The sequence below is a fragment of the Zea mays genome, chromosome 8 (genome assembly GCF_902167145.1).
Source record: "Zea mays cultivar B73 chromosome 8, Zm-B73-REFERENCE-NAM-5.0, whole genome shotgun sequence".
Classification (NCBI taxonomy): Eukaryota; Viridiplantae; Streptophyta; class Magnoliopsida; order Poales; family Poaceae; genus Zea; species Zea mays.
In genome coordinates, this window is record NC_050103.1 from 172012257 (window position 1) to 172033288 (window position 21032).

The window sequence follows — 21032 nt, forward strand, 5'->3', positions numbered from 1 at the left end:
CCTTTTTCGATATTCTTTAACTGGATATTTTCATATACGTGTTAGTAGATAGCACATTGGACGAAATGTTTCCATGTTAGTAATTGTTCCCGTACTAACATTCTTTTCAACTGCAAGATCACTAGGTAAGTCTTTCCAGGTCTTTTGATCAATGTCCCTTTCAAAAAACAAAAAGGGACAAAATTCTTCTATAGTTTCACACTGATGATGTCCTATTTCAATATTTGGCTAGGACATCAGTCTAAAATGTCATACATATTTGCCTGGAATGTAATTTTTTTTTTGAAAAACTGGCAGGAGCTCTACCTTTAAATTAAGATAGGGAAGAGGTTATGAACATGCTTCCTAACAGCGTTCCGGACAACACGAAGGTGCAAAAAAACCAAAGAGACTCTACGACTCTACACTTTCCAAGGTAAGGCTATTCTTTGTTGCTCGATGTCCTCCTTTGCTCTAGAGGCAACTTGCACTACTGTTTCAAAATCGCCAGTGAAGATCCTTCTGTTCCGTTCTTTTCATATGTTCCAAATAGTGTAAATCACTACTCCGTTGAATCGCCTTCTTTCACTTTTTGGAATCTTGGTTTAGGATGCCTCCCACCACCGTGTCAGCTTGGTAGGCTCCTCTGACAGAATGACTAGATTTTCGTCGAAATGCCCCAAGACAAGGTGAGTCTCCAAACAGATTTGGTGAAAGGGCAAAGCAATGCGAAATGGATACAAGTTTCCAGTGGCCCATTACATACAACACAGTGATCTTGGTGATGCCAGCTCCCTTTTTTGTAAATTGTTTGTAGCGAGAACTTTTTCCAATGCCATTGTCCATGCGAAAACCTTGCACTTGTTTTTAGCTTGTGCTCTCCAGATTAGGCTCAACCAAAACAACTCAAACGAGCCTCTAAACTGGACACAATATGCTGAGCGAGCGGAGTATGTTACGTCTGTCGTCCATCTCCAGAGAATGCACTCTCTCGTGACCGGTGTAAGGTGGGTGTCCTGGGTTCTGATCCAAAGTGAGACTAACTCCTGTATCTGGGTTGCAGTGGTGATTCGGTTTCGTATCGCATTGATCCAGTGATTATTTCAGAGCTCCATGTAGTCTGATCCGTTTTTCGTCCTAGACATCACAAATAGGTTACGAGCTAAGTGGCGTGGCACCTCTCCATCAAGCCAAGCATCATGCTAGAAACGACATTTGTGGCCATCTCCAACGGCGACCCTTGTTGAGGCAGTGAAAAGTGCTCGATCAGTGTCGTCTGTCGGGGTATCCATGCCAACCCAAGGTTTGGCACCATCCACCCGTTCCTGCCACAACCAACGGAGGCGTAAAGCCCGGCCAAATTTATCAAGGCCTGGAATCCCTAACCCACCCAAGTCCTTCGGTCTTGTGACCGTTGCCCAATTCACTAAACAGTGACCCCGTTGGCGTTTTCTTCTCCTTTCCAAAGGAAGGATCTTCTGATTCTTTCGATTCGCTTACGGTCCCAGACCACAAGCGAGAACACCGTCAGATGATAGGTTGGTACGAAAGAGAGGATTGATGAGACAAGAGTGAGACGACCGACTCTGTTTAGCCACTTCCCTTTCCAACCAGGGAGTCTCTGAGCAATACGTTCGATGAGCGGCTGAACGTGCACTTTCCTTAGAGGGCGTGTATGGAGCTGCAGTCCGAGGTAGCGGCAGGGAAAGATTCTCTGGCCCCATTGAAGGGCTCAAGGACGTGATCTAGCTCGATGTCCTCAGAACATACTGGGTGAACAAAGCTTTTTTGCAGGTTTATGTGGAGGCCGGAGAATTGTCTAAAAGCCTGGAGAATTGCCACTACTGCCTGCATGTATTGTCTGACCTGGTTTAGAAAAATGGCCGCATCATAAGCGTATAGCAAGGTTCTCCATCTAGTCGTCTCTCCGGGCAATGGGGAAAGTTTGACATGCTCGGTTGCTAGGTCAAGTAAGCGCTGCAGAGGGTCCATAGCTAGGATGAAAAGCATAGGCGAGAGAGGGTCTCCCTGGCGCACCCCCTAGCATGGAAAAGCTTTGAGCCTTGGCGGTCGTTTATGAGCACAGAGGGAGGTGGATGTGCGGAAGAGGATGGACACCCATTCGCGCCACCGCTGACCAAAGCCCAGAGCACGCAGAACTTCGATGAGGTAGCTCTAGTTGATTGTGTCAAAAGCCTTATGGATGTCGAGCTTCATGAAGAGTGCATGCGTCTTATGCCTGTCCATTTCCCTAATGGTGGATTGCACATAAAGGAAATTATCATGGATGCTTCTTTTCTTGATGAAAGCACTCTGATAGTTGGAAACCAAAGCATTTAGGTGGGGGCGAGTCTGTTGGCCAGCAGCTTGACAAAGATTTTAGCGATGCTGTGAATAAGGCTGCTAGGCCTGAAATCTGTGATCTTGAGAGCCTCAGTTTTTTTTGGGAGCAGGACAATATTAGCTGAGTTTAAAATCTTGAAACCTTGGGAGTTGAGTTGGTACAAACAATTGAGTGCATCTGTCAAATCGTTCCCGATAATGTCCCAGCATGTCTTAAAGAAGGCACCCGTGTAGCCATCAGGGATCGACGACTTGTCAGACGACATGGAGAATACGGTACGCCAGATTTCATCATGAGAGAAAGGCAATTCTAGGTGTTGGAGGTCCCTCATTTCATACCCTAGCGCCTGCCAATCAATGGTCATGGTTCTAGTAACCGAAGTGCCGAGGTGCTCATTGAAGTAGTCGTCGATCACCTTTTCTTTCTCGTGCTGATAGAAGACCATGCCATCCTGAGACTGTAAGCATTGGATGTAGTTCTTCCTTCTGCGAGCATTTGCTTTCAAGTGAAAAAACTTGGTGTTGGCGTCTCCACAATGAATGTAGGTGAGTCTAGACCTCTGCCGCATTCTCAATTTCTCGATGACTACCAGCCCCGTGCTACAGATTTTGAGGCGGCGCCTTAGATCCAACTCCTAGGCGTTGAGAGCCTTGGACTCCTGTGCAGACTCTAGCTGGAGGATGATCTCTTTGGTTATGGCCAACTGCAGTCTTGTATTTCCTATTTTGCACCTTTTCTATTTTTAAGGCTCTTGGCCTCTCTGGGCAGCTTGATATGAAGCCGTCTGACGGGCAATGTTGTGGATACCGACCTTTCCCAAGCCTCTACCTCTTGCACTACCTGGAGGAAGCCGTCCATTTTTGTCCATTAATTTTCAAAGCGTAAGAGAGGGTTGTGAAAGTGCTCCAACTCCCCCAGAAGAAGGAGAGGTGTGTGGTCCGACATGAGGGAAGGTAGCGAGTGTAGGAAACATGCTGGGAAGAGCAGTTCCCAGTCCGGAGTGCATAGCAGCCTGTCGATTCGAGTCATTTGTTGCTCATTACTCCAAGTGAACCGACGCCCGTTTAGTTTAATCTCTGTCTGCCCCAGATCATCAATGGTGGACTTGAAGGAGGTCATTAACCGGCGGTTGAGGTTGGCATTGTTTTTATCTTCCACTTGATAGATTAGGTTGAAATCACCTAGGATTAGCCAGCGCCCATGTGACGAAGGGTTGATATTCTTGAGTTCCTAGAGGAACTGCGTCTTGTCACCATCGCTTTGAGGTCCGTACACCACGGTGATTTGCCACTAAGTCGCATCCGTGCGCATAGAAATGGTAGCGGTCGCCGCATGCGGAGAGAGCCTGATGCTGGATAGCTTGAAAAAACTCTCGTCTATGGCAAGGAGGTTGCCGCCTCTAGTTTGAGAGGCAGGCAGAGTTGCAAAGGAGTTTGCAAAGGTATGTACAATAGTACGGGTGACCACCATCGCATCAACATCCTGTAATTTTGTCTCCTGGAGGCAGACGATTGTGGCGCTGTCACGAACGAGATCGCGAACCACGTCACGCCTGGCGTTGCTGTTGAGGCCCCTGACGTTCCAATTTAAAACTCGAGAAAAGAAAGTTGTGGTGTTGCATAGGTGCTTGGGTGCAAGGTGACCTGCATAGGCCGGAAGACGACAAGCATACCGAAGCCACAGTCAGACACAGAAGCCTGAATGCAACGTCAAACAGAGAGCAGACAACATATAATCTGAATTCCCATTACTGTTGGCGCTCTAAAGGTTTACAAACCATGAATGCGCTAGAGTTGGTTGAACCTCTGGATGTAGGACCCGTGCAATTGGCATACTTTGGCCAAAGGTGACACTAACCATCATGACAACAAAGACAACGACGACAGACATGGTAACCGATACAGACCCTCGTGCAGGTGGGACACACAAACCTACTCGTGGATGGACTTCGGCGTCGAGGTGTCTTCTAGGCCACACAGCAGAAATGGCCATGATGTTGGTGTCATTGAGTGGCCCCTTGAAGAGGTTGACGTAGCGCAAGAGACAGTCATTGTCATCGCCTTCATCTTTTAGTTCGAGGCGGCTTATGAGGACTTAGCGAGGACACTCCAGGGTGTTCACGCCTGTCCTGGTCGCGATGCGCACGCTGCGCCGACGGAGAAGGGGAGGCGGAGCCGAAGTGCGTCGCTGCGATGCCCCCCTGTTGGGGTGTTGAAGGATGGGTGGGGGCACCTGACGCAAGATGGAGGCCAGGAAAGCCCCGGTCTTCCCCTCACCAGATAACGGAGCGGGCTGCGACCGCACTGGAGTAGCCACGACCAACCGTGGTGCCACTAGGACCTCTCGGACGACGTCTGAAGATGCGTCCTGGCTTGAAACGTCCTTGCTGAGCGGGCGTGGGCGCCACCGCGACAACATCCCACGTGCACGACACATGATTACGACGCCCAGTTTGAAACGCCCCCCACGCGTAGCCCAGCGCTGGTAGACGCGGTGACAGGGGAGCCCAACGACGTCGCGTCCATTCCGGTCGGCGGAGCGCTCCTGCACAGAGTTGGTGGGTCAGGGAAGGCGGCGCTCTGAAGAATGCTGAGACAAGGCGCGGTTGGCGGGCTCGGGGAGCGGTTCACGCCACCAAGGATGCTGGCTCGGAGGCACCTAGAGTCGCGGCGTAGTGTAGGAGCCGGGTCGATGGGAGTCTGCGCCCATGCTCCCTCAAAGCCAGCACAACTGTCGAACCCGCTGCCAGCCTGACCCCTGAAGTGGAACCGGAGTGGGGACTAGAAATGGTGTCAACTGGTGAAGGTCTTGCGGCGCCCGTCATGCATAGCGAGGTTGAGGGTGCAGCTGCTGGTTGACGATGCCTCCCAGCCGAGGACGTGCTATCCTTTCGGAGGTCGTGGCACGACGTTGATCGGTCCTGGTCGGAGGTCGGGGCCGTGAGAGAATCTGGAACATCCTGGACCACCATCCCCCCTTGTCACTGTGACGGCCGGCGTCACCGTCGTCGCGACGCCTGTCCCGCCTGTTATCGGGCGGTGGAGGTTCACGACGGTCACGCGTGCTGCGCTCTCCATCAATGATCCCAAAGCGCCAGTCCACCTTCCTCGGTGAGACGTTTCCATATTCGTCTGGCGGAGGCTCGATGATATCTAGGTGGACTAGAACCTTGAAGGTGAGACCCTTGCGGCCGCGTGGCGGGGCATGAACATCGACACTCTTCTTGGTGATGCTTTCGTTCTAGGCATGCCCGGAGCCCCTCCAGGCATATGCGCATGTGGTATCGCAGATCGACGAGGTCGAAGTAGGGGAGTATACGCCATGGCTTGATGCGGATGTCGATGTCGGTGGCCGACCCCGAAGCGTCCTAGGTTCAAAGCCGCACCTGTGATGGTGCTGGTGCACGAAGGTGATGAGGAAGTCCTCAGGCCGGCGATGTGACACCTTGATGTCCCCCTCCAGAACACCAAGTCTCGTACAGAGAGCCCGGGCAACCACCTCCGGCCCAACGTCGTCTTTCTCCCTACACCAAGTCTCGTACGAGTATGCGGTCAGCCGCTGCAGCACCTCTTCCATGGCCGAGGTCGTCGAAGCCATGGCAGCTGTCTCTGAAAGTCGCCTAGAGGGGGGTGAATAGGTGAAACATGTAAATTATAAACTTTGAACACGAACTTTACCCGGGGTTAGGATTAGAAACAAATTATAATGAATACGGAGTGCAGAAGAGAGTTCTTGCAATGAGTTGCTCAATCAATGCGGAATCAAACCGTAAGGTGAAGATCAACACAAATGAACACAACAGTTTGTTTCCCGAGGTTCGTTTCCAATGAACCTACTCCCTGTTGAGGAGGCCACGAAGGTCGGGTCTTTTTCAACCCTTTCAGTCTTTCACTCTCTCAATCGACCACTCAGACCGCTTGAGTGCTTCTTCTTAATCTCAAGGATCACCACACACTTAGGTGTCTTTTGCTAGCTTTACAAGTCACTAGAGAGTTTAGAAAGAGATGAAGAAAGCACGATTAAGAAAACCAAGCAACAAATGAAACACGGATCACACTCTCTCAAGTCACTAAGCACTAATGATCACTTGTCTTAATTGTGGCACTTGATGAGATTGGAAGCTTTGAATGTGTATTGGAATGGATTGCTAGCTCTTGTATTGAATGTGTATGTGTAAAATGCTTGGGTGTGTTGAATGGAGGTGGTTGGTGTTTTATTTATAGCCACCAACCACTTCCTAGACGTTGCTCCTTTTCTGCCGACCGCGGACGGTCCGTGCACTTGGTTCGGACGGTACGCCCCTGCACATCAACAACTGAAATCACAACTGTTAGCAGTAACGACTATATCAACGTCTACAATGCATTTAATGTGTCATCAGATGTCAGATAAAGCAGTCGCGGACGGTCCGGCCGTGCACCCCGGACGGTTCGCGAGGACGCTAAAAATGCATTTTACCGAACCCGTCACCTTCAGTTTTTTTTCTGGTTTTTCAACGGTTGTACGATCCGTGCCTGAGGCCGGACGGTCCGCTTCTTGGTCTCGGACGGTGCTGACTTCTCCTTCGGACAGTCCACAGTGTTAACTCGTGTTTTTGCAGTGTTCCTGTCTGAGGCTCACCCTAGTGTCGCGGACGGTGCGCCGCAAGGGGTTGGACGGTCCGCACATAGGTGAATTTCCAAAAAAACTTATCCTGTCCGGAATAATCTTCGATATTCCGGACATTTGACTTGGAATTGATGTAGATGAACTTTATGCACCTGAGAAATGATCAACTAGGCAAACTAGTTAGTCCATAAGATTTGTGATGGTCGTCAAACACCAAAATCGATTATAGGAAATAGTTGAGGCCAATGCCATTTCCCTTTCAGTCTCCATTGGCCGGAGTTCCATTCCCGGGCAGCGACATCCTGCCCACTGGAAGCTTGGGGAAGACGGATGCGTCATCGAGGCGAGGTGGGCGCGGAGTAGAGGCAGAAGGAATGTGAAGGATGCGGCTGTTGTGAGGAGATGTCGCCTTGCAGGTGCAGGCCAGGCAGTGGACGAGGTCCTTACATGCTGCGGTCTGGTGTCAACGGCAAAGGCAGCGAAAGCACTTACCATGGATGGAGACATTGAAGACGGGGCGAGGAGTGCGCCTGGTGGTTGGCGAATTAATCCACGCCCGGAGGGTCTCCCGCTTCCTGCGCTTGTAAGATACGGAGATCCAGCCGGCATCGTCTTCCTTCAAGCGAGTAGTCTTGTCGCCGTCTTGGGAAGGAGCTCCGCCATAAGTGCTCTAGGGGGATTGAAGACCTGGATCCGTCCGCAGAGACGAAGGACGACCCCCCCCCCCCTGTAGCCCATGCCCTATCGCTGCGTCGGGAGGGATGGTCATCATTTGAGTGGCCCCCAAGCTTCAATGCTCGGATCTGGTCGCAGCACCGCCGGATCTCGACGAACAGAGGGAAGGAGGTGGGGAGTAATGGCGGTCGCGTCTGCTCATTATCGTCATCTTCAGTTCTGCATATCGAACTGTAGAGGCCAGGTAAACTGTTTGTTTAGATTTTTTTTCCAGTTAAACATGCATATTTAATGATCATAGCAGTATGAACATGACGACCTAGAGGCATGGCTTATTGTAGAACTCCTAAAACTCTAGTGTTTGGTTCCCTTAAACACAATGAAACGCAGCTCTCCTGCGTTTTCGGAAAAAAAAAAGAATGTGTTACGAAAATGCAAGCTTCCCCAACTATTGGAATTTATTCAACTAAAATGCTATTGGGTGGGGATGTTACCTCAAGGATTTGTTTGGATGCATGGGGATTGGAGGGGATTCATGGGCATATAATCCCTTGCTAGTCAATCCCATGCAACCAACCAGGCCCCAAGATTCTAAGGCTTCTTAGTCTTGTCCTATTATATGAAGTAAATGCTTTCAAAGGCATACTTTCACAGATGTAATAGACTAATAGTACATTCACCTGGAATATATGCAACTGAACGACAGATGATTAAGAAATGTGCAGCACAGTGGACATATATTACACAACATTATATGGTGCACTACAATGGTTGGAATTTGGAAATAAGTACCAACTACTGAACTGAAATGGACAGGATATTAAGTACATATGAAGGGTGGAATAACAGAGTTCTTCGTGTCCTACAAGTAGCATAGCGCTAATTTATTATTACAACCACCATGCCTGGTAATAGTAGATTAAAGAGTGCTAAGGTCTCTGCCCTGTGCAGAGAGAGAGGGAGGGAGTGAAGGGGGGCCTGGACCTAACCATGGTAGTGACACTGAGAAGTAATGACATCTACATGAGTGGGGTGACCCAAGACAACAAAAATTCATCTATGGGTCCATTGTGTTAATGAGTTACACAGCAGTGCTTGGTTACTCCAAAGCCTTCTTTGGAGTCCCCAATGCTGTGTTTCGAGGGACAGGGGGTAGTGCCAAGTGCTAAAAACAAACATTGGCACTACTCTGAACCTGTTTCTGATTAGGGGCACAGGCTCTCCTTAGAGCCTTGACCACCTAGATGCAAGCTATCAACTGAAAGATCAAATAAATTGTTAGTTGGTGCATCTAATCTTTTGCAAAGAAAAGATGAGTTGGTTACACTAGTCGCTGGTCATATATCATATGCATTTGGTCTAGGTAACACCGTAACAGCAGGACTATAGAAGGGTAGGTTTGCCTAAATGGTTTATGCTTCAACAAGAAATGTCAGGCCTAAGCTAGGTACAGTTGGGATTCTACCGATGAAATGTGGGAGTGGCATGCTAGTTCAGTTATTTAGCTGTCATTGTAGTCCAATTTGACTAGTATCAGCATGAACCCTCCTTGGGTCATGCTTGACTGTTAGTATCTTTTAGTTACAGCCTTGTCTCGCTACAGCTGAAATTAACTCTCCCAGATAAAGTCCTTCCTTGGACTATATTTAGAATGGTTAGGGTTTGTACTTGTCTGTTAGAACGCCCCATCCTCGGGGCATGAAGCTTTGTGCCCATCCTGGGGCTAAAGCTAATATCCAGTTACCACATGACCATGTGGGATATGGATGTGAGCACTTTGGCTGATAAACATGATCTACAATAGTGCCTTTTGGTGTTAGAGATGGATGCATGGACTCGACAAGTTGGAAACGAGACAGTACAGCAATGACGAGAAGGGAGACCATGGTTAGGCCAAGGGTTGCTCTGGAGCAGTGGACACTGAGGGAATCAACCGGTAAGGATGAGCAGCCTGTGTTGGAGTTGGCATGGTTGGAGCTGCGAGTGCCATAGTCATGCCTGTTTAATGGGGATACACACTGTCAAGATATTAGTATCGCAGCTTAGCAGAAAGAATTTGTTCAAATAATTCTGATAACATAGGAAGTGAGTTTCTTATCAAACCAATGCAGGCATATTTTTTTTATCGCACTTTCAACTGTTTTCAAATGCATGCACAATAGTTTACATTCTTGCATTGTAACTTGATAGATTGACAAATGAATGCTGGTGGATTATTAGAACAATATGTGAGTTTAGAATTTGCATCAAGTGCTACATTAAGCTAGGATGACAAAAGCACAATCAGATGAGTTTTGAATCCCTTTATAATGTTTCTAGTTAGATATCAAGAAGAATGAAGCTAGAAATACCTGCTTGGGCTTGAGGACTTGCTGCTAGTGACAATGGTCCTCCATACTGCTGAGCAAAGCCGTTCACAGCTGCAGCTGTAGATGATACAGTTGAGAAGTGGAACATTTGTGGGTATTGCAAGTTGTAGCCTTGTCCACTTGTATAGTTGGTAGTAGTGTTTCCTGATTGCCCAAACTGGAAATATGGATAAAAGGGACTTGTTCCTGTCACCATGCCAGCTCCTCCTCCATAAAATGTGTACTGAGGTCCTCCATATATATTATAAAAGTTCTATTTAACAGACAAGGGAATCCAATAAGTATTTATGTTTTATATTATGCTCATGATAAAAAAAAACTCTGTTAACTACCACTCCTTTCATTGGTAAGTATCTGATGTTTTAGAAATCGTAGTATTATCTACTACTTGCTATGGTGCAGACACTGATATCTGATAGCACAGTGGTTGAGCACGCCAGTGCGGAGCTCCCCATCAGGGTTCAATCCATGGTGCTGCATGGTTATGTGCCCACCTCCGTGGTTGAAACAGGGCAGATGGTTCCGCGGCTGCCAAAGAAGCGTGAACGTGTAAGGGTCCTGCCTGTTTGCCAGGTTTGGTGGGGCCTCCTTCTTAAGAATAAAGTCAAAGGGATGTTTCTCCCCTTGATCAAGTTTTTTTTCCATACTTGGTATGGTAGTCGCTGTTTGAACCCAAGCACCTTTTAAAAGATATACTTTGTTACAGTACTCCAGAGTCCAGGTTGGGGTCTGCCTTTGGTTTTTATTTGGTTAACAATGTGTCTACTGACTAGAGATTCACAGACTAAGGCCTCGTACCATGTGTGGCTGGGTACGATAAAGGTTGCTATAGGACCAGAAACCACTATGTAGTCCTCATGTCATTGCTTAATATGGAGAGTACATGTTTTTCAATCGTAGAGACTAGATCACTAGAGGCTGGGCCCTTCATCATCTAGAATAATTGTTTTGAGGAAGACTGGAAAGCAATTGGCTATCCACGAGCAGATATTTGACTCTACATGATTGTATCTCTTTCCTTGTCAAACTTGAAGAAGCAAAATGATTTTGAATTTTGAAAGGATAGTTTAGATGATTTAGCACATATTATTGTCGTTATGCAGGAAAGGTAGGCAGAAGGTGAATCTTTTTATGAGCAGCTCTCTAGCAGTGCTTAGGTGCCTTCATTTTTATGTGAAATCATGTGGCAGTTGATCTTGCTTTAGATTTTTCAGATGATACCGCCGTATTCTTTGCATCTTCATGTCATATTTCTTGATGATAAAAAGTGACCAAAACTTTTTTAATCGTGTTCAAACAAAACTGGCACTAATATAATGGCTTTTGGTTGAATATTTCATCATTTGATGTTTTTCTTTGATGGGTTCTGCATACTACTGCAGTTATGTACTTCTGTTTTAAGAAAAGGTGCATGCTGACTGTCAGTCTTTTTAGAACTTGTTTCCAGCATAACGGAATTGTACAGTAAGCACACGAGAGCTGAAGGCCAACCCTCAAGTTTTGGTCTGAAAGGTTTCTGAGGCTAAAATGATTGGTAATTCTGGTTTTCGTCGGGAAAAAAGACGGGTAATTCTTAAATTATTTTCTTATTGTGTGCCATTTGCATTTAGTTTCCTTCTGTGGAACATTGTGTTATATAATCATATATTATAGCCAGAAAAAATTACACACTGCAATTTTCCGTGCATTGTTTATCATGTCATAATTTTGACGATGCATGATGCAAAGATACTTTGATGCACTCAGTGACATCCATGCTACTGCACTTATTAATTCATGTTGAAATGAATAAAAGCAACGATTTTATTGTACTGTTGGTGAAGCAAATAGAGCTTATTAGCAATGTAGTTAGGTACACTTACTGTTGGATAACCGTAGTCTAGGGTATATGGAGAGTACCTGCAGAGTGAAGGATAGAAGGGGATATTAGTTTTTCCTTACAAATTAATTATGAAATTTTGTTCGTTTATAACGTGATAGAGCGAGCTACTTGATTTCTAAAGGAGACACAGAGAAGTCGTTGCTATCGCAGCTATGCTTACTGTTCACGAGGGTGAGCACATGACAGGGCTGCCATCATGTGCCACTAGCACGCATGACTACTTTATGGGTGTGTGAGGGCTGAGGATGTATGTAAGAGAGAGTAATAGGTGCATGCAAGCTAGAAGCCTCGTGCCCATTCACCATTGACCAAGGTGACATGTCACAATGCACATGTCATGCATGTGATACCCCCACACCCGTCACGACTTTCAAGTTTCACGGGGCCCCGATTCTGACCAGATGTGTGCGCGTATAGGTAGAGAGGGAGGGAGGGAGGGGTACCCATAGATATGGTAGGGGAGGCCTTGTGGGATGGCATAATGAGGGAAGGTGGCATGAGAAGGAAAAGCTGCGCCCAGTCCACCTTGGATTCCTGCCTGCTGGCTGAAAGATTTCATCACTTTAAAGTTCCTAGCCCCTCCTGTAGCAACATCATCAGCAAAAAAAGAGAGAGCAATTTTACCCACATTGCTTGCTAATATTATCAGGAGAAGGCACTTATTAAAAAAACAGGCATGTGCATCTTTCTGTCTTCAGTCTATCAGTTGCAAGCAAGACAGCATAATAGCAGTAAAAGGTCCTGGTTGCTACACCTTATTAATATATGATTATTTTTTCATTGGAATGTTTTATAATCCACTCCTAGGAATAGTATACCACATTATCTGAAACAAGGTACTTAGCTCGAGGATAACTAACATCTATGTACTATTGATGTTCCTTCAGCTCTACCTTTTCCAACAAGCAATGCCAACAGTATATTCTTCCAAGTCTATATATTTATTGTTTTAACTGAAGGCAATTCCAATTAACATGAACTGTTTTAATGGAAACCATTGTTTTTAGGACACTTAAGTAGCACCGTGTTAAAGCTACACATTTAAGCATTTTATTCTTTACTGGATGCCTACACAATAGCCTCATTGAGCACTTGAGGCTGGCCATCTATAAAAATTAGGCAATTTGTTGCCATCTCTTTAAGCTCTTTGCTGATTTTAATGCTATGAAGGAACCTTTAGTGCATAAAATCATGGTAGTTCGTTTGTGGTCATGCGTGGAAGTACATATAAAATTTCTAGCAATACGTCAATATCTAAGAGGTATAATGACAATTATGATTGTTCTTTTTCAAAATCTTATAGGTTATATATTGCTCTACTCAACTCACTAGAACTTCTCATAAAACACTTAAGCAAGCAAGCTAATTATTTCTTCTGTGCTGCCTTGTACAGTTCTGATTTCTGAAAGATGATAAATATCTAACCATGCTGGGGAGTAGGAGGCCTAGATCTTTGAACCCCAAGGGAAGCAAGATTACAGTTAGCCCTCCTCCCATCAATCACCGGTGCAGGATCAACGCAAGCTCTCATTGCCGCATCCGAGTCCCGGAAGGTAACCTACAATGTGAATTCACGGTGCATGGTTAACTGAAATTAAACAAACACTATATGTTGCATCAGAAAAGAAAGAAAAGTGACACATCAACAGGGGAGAGAAATGTTTATAAAGTCTACTGAAATTAAATGCATATAAAGGAGATGAATTGTGTAGAATCATACAAATCCGTAGCCCTTGGATCTGCCAGTGTTCTTGTCAGTGATGACAACAGCCTCCAGGATCTCTCCAAACTGCTCGAAATACTTCCTCATAGTCTCCTTCTGGGTTTCCCACGCGAGTCCCCCAACAAAAACCTTGGTGTAGGTCGTGTCCCCAAACTGCCCCATCACACTCGGTGGACTCATGGTATTTCCAACTTAGAAGCAGCAAATCTATCTCCAACAATCAGCAGCAAGGTCAGCAACTTAGGATCTGAACTGCCGGGACTAAGTTCTTGTTAGAGGAGAGAAAGAGAGGAGGGAGGGAGGAAAGCTAAAGGTTAGAGGAAAAGGGGTAGAGGAGAGAGAGGGCGAGGTACAGAAACATCAATATATACTAGTGTTTGCTATAATGCACCAGCGAGGTCCTTTTGGTCCAAAGCACGCTCATATTAAAATACCATGCACCGGGAGACACCCACCCCCGCCAATAGTAGGTAAAAATGGCCGTGCTGCCCCTATCAGAGTGAACAGTAGTTACAGGGTGGTGTTGGGCTGTCCTTGTCTGTAGAGTGGTAGAAACACAACGGATGGCGGGGACTGGGGATTAGTCCAACGGGATTATGGAGCTTAGGAGGATTCTTTCCGAACTTATCTGGATCTTAACATGTGTTGTTCTTTTTGCATTTGGATTTTGATTGTCATTTGAGCTTTGCTAATTGTTCAGTTCCACGGCTTTATAACGTGAGGAAAAATATTTAATGAATTTTTACTTATTAACACGGTTCTTATTTCTATTGCTGTTGTAGCGGGGCATAGTTGGTGATAGCACGGTATTTTTAAGGCACTATATACTGTTAGTAAACCATATCTCTAGGTGGTTAAGAGACCACCTGTATTTGCTGTGCAAAAAAGTTTGATGATTAGCTGATTAAATTTGACCTTTATACCCTTGTTTCTTATAGCCTAGAAAATACCATGGCCCATCTGTGAAATTTGAATGTTTTGAAGCCATTTATTACAGCGAATAAAAACGCTAGAGGCTAGATCAATGATCTGATGTTATTGTGAGCATTTGTGATCCTAGTCCACTTGAGTGAGTGCGACATGCTGTGGTGGAGGCCGGAGACTTTTGCATAGTACATCATCAATAATGCACAAAGGCATTCTTTAGAAGTGAAGATATTTGATATGGGTTGCCTAGCACTGGTAAACAGAAGGGAGATGCGTGATGTGTCATCAGGTCTGATCTGGAGATGGACGGCTGGAGACGCTTGCCCATTTGGTGTGGTTGGGATCTGCTCAATCGCTTGATAAGGACTCAGCCCCATAGCTTTTGCCTCCTAGCTCCTAACTCTAGACCTCTCGTTGTTTATATTATAAGCCATCTCTGATAATAACATCCTCCATAGCTCGATCATCCCTCAAAAACAGCAACGATATAACCTTTTTGACGGTGTGGCCACGTGTACGTAGTATACGTACCTATCCATGCAATGTCTTGCTGCTGACTAATAATAGGCGTCCCTTTCTTACCTGGCGAATATAGGAGAATATACAAAAAGAACATTATGCTAAGGTATATGGCACGAAAGCTTTATTATATTTATATTACTAACAGTGGAAGTGCATACCTATGGGTGATTATGCATAAAATCATTTGCCGTATTTTTTGTTATTAATATATAATATAGCCAATCTGCGATGGGTGAGTGGGCTCCAACGGATTGTATTGGGGACAAATAAGTTAAGTTACAATTTTTTATAGTTTTGTTGTGTGATTAGAGAAAGTCGTAAATCAAGAAGGATGGAATGTCCCAGTCTAATCTGTTGAAAGTTCTCAGAGGATAGTATCGCTGTGTGGGGCGGCTATTGCCTGCTAATTTAGCAGACTGAGGTGTGAATGCGGTTTAGGTCGATTAGCTTCCATTTTGGACAAGGCGCACTGTTTTGCTGTGTGTGCCCTGAATTTGTCCAGAATCCCCGTGAAGAATTAATGCTTGGTGAAACGAACAATGTCATGTGATGTTTCTCCAGAAATGTGGTCCCGTTCATTTTTTTTATATAGTTGGTGGTGATTGCAGTACTGAAGTTATCCTCCCTGGAAGCTGGAACGATTGAACTGTAGTGGTCGGTGTTAATATAGTACAAAGTCTAGCATTTGGCATGAAGAATAATATTCTGAATACTGTTTTCTTTCGTCAGCTGTTCCTCTCTCCCGGCAATTCTTCTTCCGTTCTTGCTCTAATCATTTGGCCACCTACTTCATCGCGAAGGTAAGTCTTTTATTACATTCTGTTGAAGTACGTATTTCACAAGGGAGGAATCAAGCCTGGTCCAATATCGTCTGACGTACGTATCAGTATCCTGGATTTTGTTTCCCCAATTTGTGTCCGTTGCCTGTTTGACTGGCCTTGGAACAAGGGTAGCAAAGCAATTTTGAATGTAAGGGGGCAGCCTCTTACTCCATGGTCCCTATTATGCCTAAATTAATGTGCTCTACGTACTGTTGTAGTTATCTAGACATGTAGGGCAAGCACACCCGCTCTTCTTGTCTGTTCATTTTAGACATCAGTGTTGATCCTTAGAAATCTGAGCCATTGCTTTCTATGTATCAAAATACTTATGAACCACGATCCAGAAAGCATGGCCATCCCCATCCCACGTTTTGATTGTGTTTTTAACACCTGATTTTGTGGCGTCCTAATTAAATTTGTGTTTGTTTGATTCCTCGGGAAATGACATTTTCGTTTTTTTTTTGTGAGCGACGGATTACAATACTCCCATATGCTGATATGCCCCTTCACACCTTCCACACGGCAAATATAGGGGGAAAAAAGAATGGCGGCAATGAAGCCGACCGGCCGGTGTGAAAAAAGGTCGTCGGCTGGTGCCTAACTGCGCATAATTTCAGATTCTACCACCCCGCCCCCCAGTTTCCAATCTCTTCTTGCAGGGCGACGTTTGGGCGGTGCCAAACCTGACGTTGCAAAAAGGGCTTAGCTTGCCTTTCCTTTGCAAGAAAGAAAAAATGTTGCCCGAAAGGAAACCACCACCCATTTTCTAATGGTGGAGCGTTGAATTCTGCCGCGATAAAATGTTCGCGTGTTGCTTTCGCAGCCTTTTGATTTGCTTGTGACAAGAAAACCGCGAAATTTCCACTCCCGTAGTTGCGCTCCATCTTGCTTACAACTGTACCCAAGCTCGAGATCCAATGTCTTTTTTTTTGTCCCCGTTTCGTGCAGGTGGCTTGCGCAAAATATGTTGAAGCAACGGGGAGTATCATGGAAACACGCTCGACAGAAGTTACCGCAAGAGCAAGGACAAGATTCCCGTCGCGGGCATGACTACTGATGCGTACTGTGTCGGTTTTATCCAAATCCCATCCTCAGCAAAGCAGCCGAGATGCAGTAGTACGTGTACGTGGACAGACGAGAACGACACCCGGGCCTAGCTAGAAACCAGTCGCCGTCTGGTCCACGCGACCTCGACCTCTTGCCGGTTTCACCTGCATTATTATGCACACTAGTAGTTCCGAGAGGGGGGAGGAGGGATTTACCACTTACCAGCGGTTTGGGTGGCTGATTGAGTGGAACGAACAATGGAATAAGGCCCGGGTACCTCATATGAAAGCCATCGCACGTCCGTTCAGTGTGACGTGCCTAGGCTGCGCCGTAAACGTAACAGAAAGCAGCAGCATCTTCCCGCCGTTGTTTTACCCATGAATGCATCGGCGGCTGCAGGTGGGCCAGGAGCCGTTTGGGCGCAATAATAAAATCTGGAAACAGCTGGCGCGACGCACACCCACGGAGTGAACAGACAGAGTGTGCCCCCCACCCCCACGCGAGGAAGGAACGAGACCAGCTGTAAAGCGGGCCCGGCCTACTGGGGCGGCCATCGAAGGTCTGCCCCACTTGCGCCCAAAAAGCCACCGACCACTGTCCCCCCTGCCCCGGGCTCGGCGGCACGTGCGGTCCAGGTACCGCCCGCGTGGCGTGGCCCGTGCTCACAGTCAGTCAGTCACAGACTGCTGAAGTGGATGTGGAGGCGGAACGGAACTGTGGATCCCCGACCTCCTTCCTCTCCCTTGTGGTGCAACAGGAAATTTACCCCTGCACGCCCTTCCTCTGGTAAAGGACACGGCAGCCGTGGTGGTACCTTGTTCTTTGGATACCACAACTTTTTTCTGCACGCATTGTACTGCCCTAATGGCTAATGGCCTAGTCTAGTAGTACCACCGTTGTGGCGTTGTCCAGGGAAAAAAATACAGTTCTAAGTTCGGCTAAAGTGAATACTATATTTTAAGTTCAACTAAAAATAGCCGATTCCAATAAAAAGAAGGAGAAAGAACAGCAGTTTTGCAAGGATGACGAGGGAGTAAAACCCCCGGTTCGCTGTTCGCCCTGGAAGGCTGGAGCCTGTCGCGCGCGTGATTGTACGTAGACAGTTTGCGCAGTGCAGTGGGCGAGTGGCGAGAGCTGAGAGCAAGTGGCAAGTGCACGCTGGCGGGTGACGCTGACGCCGTGGGCGGTGCCTCGCACTCGCAGCAATATACAATTCGTGACACGGCGCCAGTGCGTTGCGGGGAGGGGCCCCGTGGCGGTCAAGTCATTGCAGCGGGGGTGTGGATCTCGAGGCATGCATGTGGGCGTGGTCCAAGCATCGCAGATTCTGTCCGGCTGGTGCAGCAGCCAGCAGGGCACAGCTAGGCGGGCATCGTCTCCCTCGTATCGTCGACGGTCCACCGCAAACGACGAAGATTGCTGTTTTGTTCCCGTCCGCTCCCAGTCCCAGACAAAGGCCGCCGGGGTATCGCTGGCGCGTTACGCATTCCACCTTCGTCCTCCGGGGAGGGGGCGCAGACTGCAGCGTGCAGCGCAGCCTACGGTGGCCGACGACCAGAAAAGACGAGACCGACGGTCAAGGCAATTCATAGCTAGGTTAAAGGGTGCTTGCCCTTGTCCCCCCCCCCCCCCCCCCCCCCCCCCTCTGCGTGGCGAGAAATGCTAGTTTAATCCTAATTAAGATAAGATGCTCAAACAGAACTGCAGTAACATGGCACGGAGGCGTGGGCACAAGCCCCAAGCACTGTGGCGCGGCTATAGGACTTGGAGTGGAGACAGACAGTGAGTGAGGAAAAGAGAGGCTCGTTTGACCAGGCGACCAAGCGCTGCTGAGACGATGGCAGCACATCGCTGCACACTCGTCACCAGCAAGCAAGCTCACCGGTCCGGGGCAGCAGCAGGAGGAACGGACGGACATGCAGAGCGTCAGCAGTACACCACTCGGCACCAAAGAGGCAAAGACTTCCAGCTGCGGACGTCGATCAGCATTCAGGAGGCGGCCGTCATCCTGTCCTGCCTGCCTGCCTACCATGTGGCCAAGGAGGAGGAGCACCATGAGTCGATCCCCATGACTTCGCTGCCGGCGCCGGCATTGAAGGGGGAGGCAGCCGCGCGCTGCCCGCTGGATCATGAGTGCATGTGACGGAACGCAACCCGACGCCCCGGGTAATAAAGGCGGTGCCCGTGCCGACGAAACGCGGGCCGGGGGCCTGGAACGGCCAGGCTTTTGAGCAGCACCCGGCCGGCGGCGCGCGGGAAGGGAACGAAACGAGACTCGGGAGCATGCGTGCTGCCGTGCCATGCTCTCTGCCGACCGCCATGGACCATGGTATTGGTAGGACGCAGGAGTGATAAAGCAATGAAGCGAAGACGATGATACCTCTACGTTCACAAGTAATCCATCTAACCCTAGTTTGGTGCTGCAACGTGGCGACAGCAGCAACTGCCTACTGCTGCTAATCGTATATGCCTACCACAATTATATGGTGCCAGCAGAAAGACAGTACACGTTCTTTACCTTCTCTCTCTCTCTCTCTCTCTCTCTCTCTCTCTCTCTCTCTCTCTCTCTCTCTCTCTCTCTCTCTCTCTCTCTCTCTCTCTCTCTCTCTCTCTCTCTCTCTCTCTCTGTCTTTCTCCAGGGAAAGACGAGCTGTCTGCACCGAGGACAGCAAAGTGGATTCCGATCTCCTGTCGGGGTCAAGTAGGCCATTTCATTAGGGCCCCCTAGGTACCTGTTGTTTCTTTTCGTTTGTTAATGTAAAGAGGGAGATGTTTTTTTTTCCCACCACCTTTCTTTTCTTTGGTTGGGTGTGAGTGTGACCGACTGCGAGCCTCGCAAGTCGCGATCCGACTGATCGCCGCTCCTCAACCACCCCGCTCGTCTGCGTCTGGGCCTGGTAGGCCGCCCGCAAGTGGCCCAAGCGAACCTCCCACAGTACTTTGACCACCACGATGGCCCAACAGCAAAACTTTACACTTGCTTACTCTTCTGAAATTCAAAGTACGTACACCACGCCAACAGGAACAGCTGATTATAGATAGCCATTGGTTGGAACATATTCTAGATTTCTGAAAACGACTTGTGGTAACACTCAAATGGTACATATACCCATAGATTAAACCTAATCGAGAAGGTTCTCCTTAAGTTACGGTTTTATTTCAATAAACTTTGCCAAATTATATTTCCCTAAGTCAATTCTCCTTACTTAGACTGTCTAAGAAGACAAATGTATTATGAACATAGTTTTTTTTCCATAGATAGTTCAATAATTTTGCCAACCTTCTTTCTACAGTTCTGCTTAGGTATTTGCTTTTGAGACATTGATTTGTGCCAAAGTAAAGATGATTTCATTTAAGACAATTAGGTCGAGTCATGTTTTAGAAGGTACTGATTTGCCATTTGCCATATCTCTGTCTTGGAGTTACTTCACATGTTCACGTGCGCACACCTGATTTCGTCAAAGATACACGTGGTGCTTGCCATGCATGAAATTCCTGGGTCGAGCGAGGAATGTGTGCATTGAAGGCATGCGTCTTCGTTTCTTAAACCGTTATATTTTTTTTTAAACTGTTCTCCCTTCGTTTCGTTTTAGTTATCGCTGGATATTGCAAAATTAAATTATCCAGCGACAACTAAAAATAAACGAGTACTTTGACCACCACGATGGCCCAACAGCAAAACTTTACACTTGCTTACTCTTCTGAAATTCATAGTACGTACACCACGCCAACAGGAACAGCTGATTATAGATAGCCATTAGTTGGAACATATTCTAGATTTCTGAATGAAAACGACTTGTGGTAACACTCAAATGGTGCATATACCCATAGATTAAACCTAATTGAGAAGGTTCTCCTTAAGTTATGGTTTTTTAAATAAACTTTGCCAAATACGATGGCATAAGTCCACACAAGTTTTGCCCTAAGCCAATTCTCCTTACTTGGACTATCTAAGATGACAAATGTATTATTATGAACACAGTTTTTCCATAGATAGTTCAACAATGTTGCCAACCTTCTTTCTACAGTTCTGTCTAGGTATTTGCTTTTGAGACATTGATTTGTGGTACTGATTTGCCATATCTCTGTCTTGGAGTTACTTCACATATGTTCACATGCGTACACCTGATTTCGT

General features: G+C 47.0%; 1 protein-coding gene across 4 annotated transcripts; it reads right to left on the reverse strand.

Moving 5' to 3' along the window:
• Positions 1–8296: 8296 nt before the first annotated feature.
• Positions 8297–14059, reverse strand: LOC103636431 (RNA-binding protein 24-B). 4 transcript variants are annotated; one of them, XR_002264299.3, is made up of 6 exons: positions 13578–14022; positions 13283–13415; positions 12301–12439; positions 11838–11874; positions 9958–10503; positions 8297–9624 (listed from the first exon to the last, which is right to left on the reverse strand). XR_002264299.3 is itself a non-coding variant. In XM_008658782.3 (6 exons), exons 1-6 carry the CDS (start codon positions 13758–13760, stop codon positions 9599–9601), a joined length of 789 nt encoding a protein of 262 aa, XP_008657004.1. In that variant the 5' UTR covers positions 13761–14059; the 3' UTR covers positions 8297–9598. The 4 variants fall into 4 exon arrangements, 2 of the variants coding, with proteins under 2 accessions (XP_008657004.1, XP_008657003.1); XR_004852262.1 differs by having other exon boundaries at positions 8297–9604; positions 13578–13999; XM_008658782.3 differs by having other exon boundaries at positions 9958–10228; positions 13578–14059.
• Between the last annotated feature and the right edge of the window lie 6973 nt (positions 14060–21032).